Genomic DNA, 6,296 nt, shown 5'->3' with positions numbered 1-6,296 from the left:
ATACGAGATCCGTTCTCAGTGCTGCAGCCCCGCGCTCACACTTAATTTATTTGCAAAATAAAAATACGAGATCCGTTCTCAGTGCTGCAGCCCCGCGCTCACACTTAATTTATTTGCAAAATAAAAATACGAGATCCGTTCTCAGTGCTGCAGCCCCGCGCTCACACTTAATTTATTTGCAAAATAAAAATACGAGATCCGTTCTCAGTGCTGCAGCCCCGCGCTCACACTTAATTTATTTGCAAAATAAAAATACGAGATCCGTTCTCAGTGCTGCAGCCCCGCGCTCACACTTAATTTATTTGCAAAATAAAAATACGAGATCCGTTCTCAGTGTTGCAGCTCCGCGCTCACACTTCAATCAAATTTGCAAAATAGAAATACGAGATCCGTTCTCTGTGCTGCAGCTCCGCGCTCACACTTAATCAAATTTGCAAAATAGAAATACGAGATCCGTTCTCTGTGCTGCAGCTCCGCGCTCACACTTAATCAAATTTGCAAAATAGAAATACGAGATCCGTTCTCTGTGCTGCAGCTCCGCGCTCACACTTAATCAAATTTGCAAAATAGAAATACGAGATCCGTTCTCTGTGCTGCAGCTCCGCGCTCACACTTAATCAAATTTGCAAAATAGAAATACGAGATCCGTTCTCTGTGCTGCAGCTCCGCGCTCACACTTAATCAAATTTGCAAAATAGAAATACGAGATCCGTTCTCTGTGCTGCAGCTCCGCGCTCACACTTAATCAAATTTGCAAAATAAAAATACGAGATCCGTTCTCAGTGTTGCAGCTCCGCGCTCACACTTCAATCAAATTTGCAAAATAAAAAAATATATAAAGATCCGTTCTCAAAACACCAGCCCTACGACATCTCAACGATTTAAAGCCGGGCAAAGAAGACTAAAAACAAACATGAAGAATTCAAGCATCATATAAAAGAAGTCCAACATGATCCATCATAACAACCAAACCAACAAGAAGACCACCATCCATATCCGAAAGAGATCAACATGATCAAATCTTAACAACCAAAGTCTAAAAAAAAGCAGCAAAATAAAAGATAGCAGCAGCCACGCAGGGCCTTGACGATCACACGAACTAAACTACGGGCGGGAAGGAACTTGACCCTCACGCCTCACATCCGAAGACACAGCACCAGCACGCTCAGCCACACGACGACGACTTGCTTCCTCACGACGACGATTTTCCTCCTTCCCTCTTGCCTTAACAGCATCTTCAACCCCTGCAGCCAGAGTCAGATGAACAGGAGAGAGTGGATGAGTAAAATCAAAGGAAGGGATATCAGCCAGTTCCTTGGGTTCAAACTCAACACGAACAACCAAGTTTGCCTTCTCCTTCCTCCGGACCAATTCATTCTCAAGATGCTTAACCTTACCATCAGGAATAATTATTGCCTCTTTCTTCCAAGTCTTGGCAGCATCAAGCACTCCCACAATCTGATTCACTCCATACATAGATGTGCGAACAACCTTCTGATTTTCCATATACCTCCGCACCTTTTCCATACGAGAATTAAAAGTAGCAAGCACATCATCATGTCTCGTTACTGCCCTGCGATACCTCCTGCCCGCCACCTCTTTTTCCTTCTTAAAACGCTCCAAGTCGGCCGCTTGACGCTTCTTCACCCGTCCAGTTTCCAGAGCTATTTTTGCAGTGAGTCTTTGAACTTCTTCCAATGCATCTGAGGACACTTTCTTCTCAGCCTCATACTTACCGCGCAGAGCCGCTATTTCCTCAGAACTATCAGCCTTGCCCTCAACAGAGGCAAGCTCAGCCTTCATTTTTCAAGTTCCGCCTTCACCTCTTCAAGCTCTTCATCCTGATTAACCATCAATTTGTTCACAAATTTTGTAGCCTGCACAAAACAGCACAAAAAATATATATATCCTTTTGTTCAAAACCATAAACCATAAAATAAAATAAAAACAAACTTTGAAGAGAGAAACAATTATCTTACAACAGCCAAGTGATGAGCGAACTCCTGATACCACTCACCGCGCCTGCCGTGGTCAAAAGGCAAACCATCAACGCCACCAGGCGATTGAAACAACTTAAAAAGATCACCACATCCCAAGGACAAACCATTGAACGAATGTTCAAACGGTTCAAAGGCAGCCTTCTCCGCAGCAGGCGACTCAACCACCAAAGACGGCTCAACATCAGAGCTCACAACTTTGCGAGATTTCGAAAGGGGCACGTTTTTTGGTGAATGACCAGCGGCAACTCTTTTCTTCACAACCTTCTCGCCTCCCGCAACAACAACTTCCTTTCCGGAAACACCAGCGAACGGAACAGGAACTGTCGTACTAGTAAGACCCACAACAATACTACGAGCAGATGCCGAAGGCTCTACACCGGCGGTACACTGACCAGACTCAACAAGGGCATCGTCACTACCTCCAGCAAAACAGTCAACCAAACTCGGAATCTCGCTCAAATCCATCTTCCTCCAACAAGCTACAAAATCAACAAAACCATACAAAATCAGTAACATATCTAAACCAAGATCTCAACAATCAAAGGCATTTAACCCATCAAAAGAAAATGCATATTTCCAACCTGAGTCAATAAACGGGATGCACCGCCAAACCTCTGATCGCCTCACCACAGTCCAATCCCGAGCCTTCATCCCTTTAAAGTATTCCACGCACTCACTATCACCAGGAGCAAGAGGAACACCAGCCAAATGACGACCTGCAAAACAAGACAACAATCAATTAAGAATATCAAAACACACACACCAATAAGAGTTAAACTACCATTGTAAGGATTCCAACTACTCCTAAAAGGGGCACTCATATCAGAAACATCAGGGACCGACGAATGTGCAATTCGAACATAAAAAAACTTCTTAATCCAACATAACGTTTTTCTCTTCCTCTCCCCAACAACACCACAACCAATCTTCATAGACACATAAAAAGCCCCGTCCGTTTTATCACACCGAGTAATGTGCGCAATACGTTCAAACAAACATAGGCTCATGTGAACACCAATATCCGCGGCTGTGAACAAAGCCACAACTATGTTTCGAATAGCAGCAGGAGTAAGTTGAGCCAGTGCAATAAGATGTTCATCACAATACGCCAACAGCAACCTCGGGAGGGGAAACCACAAATGATGCTCGGTGAACCAGAAGTCATAAACACAAAGCCACCCATCCGAAACCATCCACGGACGTTCATCTTCGCCAGGGATACGCGCTTCTATGACTCCATTGCGGCAACAGTTGGCTAAGATCCACTTAACTGTGTCCTCACTAACAATAGAAGGAAATGACTCCGATGGATCCGGATGATTAACAAGAGGACCTATGAAACTCCTAGGCCTTTCCCTCGCCTTCCTGACCCTTTTTTTCTTCACATAATCACAAGGAGCACCAAAGGCATCAAGCGAACCAGCAAGGGAGGCAGCCAAGCTTTCTTGTTTTATTTTTCTCAAAATATCAGTAATATCGGCTCGACGATCACTGCTTCTGTCGGCATCATCCCTCCCATCAGCTACAACAATGATCTCTAGACTACCACTAACACCGCTTTGCTCACCACTAAAATTATCCTGCTCATCACTAAAATCATCATGCTCATCACTAAAATTACTACGTCTATCTACACCATCTCGGTCACCCATGTAATCATCTCCAACAGCGGCACGATCACCGTCACTAGCAAACTCGTCTTGCTCACTTTCCTCATCAACATCAACATCACCGGTTCCATTCTGCTCATCACCGGCGCTTCCCAGAACACCATCATTTTCAACATCAACATTTTCAACATCATCATCTTGTCCGTCATCTCGAACAACGTTATCAGATTCATTAGCAACATCAGCGCCATCCGCAGATTCCTCACTATAAGAACTCGAGTACGAACTACCATCAGAGGAACTTGTAGTTTCCAACGACGACTCTCTCGCTCGAAAGGATTTCGCCAACTGCATCTGCTCATGTTCCCGGATAGTTTCCAACATAGTCTTCTTCACCAAAGATGACGAACTCGAGACAACAGGAGGCGTTTTTAAAGATAGTTTCGACCCTCCAACACCAGGCTCTGCCACCAAATTTGTCCTGTGCTCATCAAAAAGAAACTCGGTCCTTTCCTCAATCAAACTCGCGCTTACCCTATCTTCTGCTTCGCTTCCCGTAAGAGTACCTACCTCAGCAAAAATACCAGATTCAGCAATCTCCGACCACGACTTGCGGCCATCAGTAAGCTCCATCTCACAAACCAACAAAGACAGCTGCTCACGAGCAAACTCCCCATCCAACGAACTGAACCCCACTTCATCACAACACGGCTCCGTGGAGCTCGGCATAGCAAGCGACAAGCTCGTACCCTCCACATCTGGACCACATTCTTTCACCAACAAAGAACCCGGTGCAGAAACAGACGAAATCAAGCTCGGAACTGCCATCGACGAGCTCACAACACCGGGAGCCGACCTCAGAACCACCGACGATAAGCTCGCAACACCAGGAGCCGACCTCGGAACAACCGTCGACGAGCTCGGGATATTAGAAAGTGAGCTCGGGATTGCCATCGACGAGCTCACAACACCGGAAGCCGACCGCAGAGCCACCAACGACAAGCTCACAACACCAGGAGCCGACCTCGGAGCAACCATCGACGAGCTCGGGATATCAGGATATGTGCTCGAGATCTCCACCGGCAAGCTCGGAGCTACCGTCGACGAGCTCGGGATCTCCACCGGCGAGCTCGGAACTATCGTCGACGAGCTCGGCATCACAACCGGCGAGCTCGAAGCCACCGTCGACGAGCTCGCAACACCAAGAGCCGACCTCGGAGCCACCATCGACAAACCTTCACCAGTGACGACCTCAGCCACCATCGACGAACCTTCACCAGTGACGACCTCAACTCACCCTTCGACGAGCTTGAACAACAGAAGACAAGCCGACCACAAGACAAGCTCAGCTCCTCCTCCAAATCCAGCTCGGTCTCTTCTCCCAAATTTGGCAGATGATATCTGGACAGTTAGCAGTAACGAGTAATCTGATTCATCGTCATATGACATGTGACAACCATTGCCCTCGGTGTGGTGCAGATGATGAAACTATAAATCATGCCATCTTCGAATGCCCTCCGGCCCTACAGACTTGGGCACAAAAAAAAAAAAAAAAAAAAAAAAAAGAGAGGAGAAGAGTAAGGAGAAGAAGCTCAAGCCGACCTCACACCCAGAAGTTCATCACCAATGAGCTCACGACAAACAAAAGAAGAGGCCAAATAATAAAGAGAGAAGGGAAACAATGTCGGCAAGGAGGGGGCAGGGAAGAAGATACTAAAAAAAAATATATATATATATATATATACATATATATAATATTAAATAAAGAAGGCAAAGGACCACACAAAAATAATAAAAAAAAAAAAAAATTATATTTGCTTCCAAATGGGAGACAAGAACCTAAAAAAAAAAAAGAGACTCAACCATCAGTTATATAGGAAAGGAAAAATGTGTTGCCCTATTTCCCGACAATTCCCGAGCCCGACCTGATTTTCTCAGACAAAAGATTCCAGAAGAATTCACCAAGATTCAACAGTTGGCAAACTGTAGGGGGCAATTGTTGGAGATGGGCTTAGCACAGGCCCATTAAGAGCTAAGCCCAAAATCAGGCCCGGCCCGTTAAGCAACAATTGATGATTTCACTAAAAGACAAAATGTACGTCACTATAAATAGAAGACGTCAGACTCATTGAAAGGAGGTTCAGAAAAGTACAGAAAGTACAGAAAAGGAGAGCATCGCCTCTTCATCACAAACAAAGTCTCGGACGACCTCGACCACTAGACGAGCTTGGCCCAGACGACCTCAAACCATAAAATAGAAAGATACTTGTTTAGACGAACTGTTTAGACGAGCATCAAAGATACTTGTTTAGACGGACTGTTTAGACGAGCATCTTTAGTTCTTGTAATTGACCGAGCTTGTTTATTCTTGACTATTAATACGAAAATCTCCACTCCTTTATATCATTTATAAATATTACATCACCGACCGGATATGAAAACAACAATTGGCGCCCACCGTGGGGCAGGGGATTCTTCTTCACCTCAAGACAGCTCGGCAGTCACAGAACCCACAGCGCAACCAGACGCCCTGATTTCTGCAACCACCGACCATCCTAGAATGACGAGCACACAATTAGCTGCAATGACAATCTCGGAACTACCGTTGACGAGCTCGGGATCTTCACCGGCGAGCTCGGAGCCACCGTCGACGAGCTCGCAACACCAAGAGCCGACCTCGGAGCCA

The 6,296-nt window shown here is 45.6% G+C and overlaps 1 protein-coding gene across 1 annotated transcript; it reads right to left on the bottom strand.

Moving 5' to 3' along the window:
* Positions 1-950: 950 nt before the first annotated feature.
* Positions 951-4,873, bottom strand: LOC106321423. Its single transcript, XM_013759693.1, has 4 exons — positions 2,782-4,873; positions 2,582-2,716; positions 1,980-2,479; positions 951-1,877 (listed from the first exon to the last, which is right to left on the bottom strand). The coding sequence occupies exons 1-4, from the start codon at positions 4,871-4,873 to the stop codon at positions 1,800-1,802; spliced, it is 2,805 nt and encodes a 934-aa protein (XP_013615147.1). The 3' UTR covers positions 951-1,799.
* Between the last annotated feature and the right edge of the window lie 1,423 nt (positions 4,874-6,296).

This window comes from Brassica oleracea, unplaced genomic scaffold (genome assembly GCF_000695525.1).
Source record: "Brassica oleracea var. oleracea cultivar TO1000 unplaced genomic scaffold, BOL UnpScaffold01603, whole genome shotgun sequence".
NCBI lineage: Eukaryota > Viridiplantae > Streptophyta > Magnoliopsida > Brassicales > Brassicaceae > Brassica > Brassica oleracea.
Note: the sequence above shows the minus strand (reverse complement) of the source record. Positions and strands in the feature narration are given on the sequence as shown.

Excerpts from the sequence above, each read along its gene's own strand:
- LOC106321423 (XM_013759693.1), bottom strand. The coding sequence starts at position 4,873 with ATGGTGGCTGAGGTCGTCACTGGTGAAGGTTTGTCGATGGTGGCTCCG. Across the intron at positions 2,717-2,781 it reads TAGTTGGAATCCTTACAATG|GTCGTCATTTGGCTGGTGTT; the intron begins GTAGTTTAACTC and ends CTTGTTTTGCAG. Across the intron at positions 1,878-1,979 it reads TCGCTCATCACTTGGCTGTT|GCTACAAAATTTGTGAACAA; the intron begins GTAAGATAATTG and ends TGTTTTGTGCAG.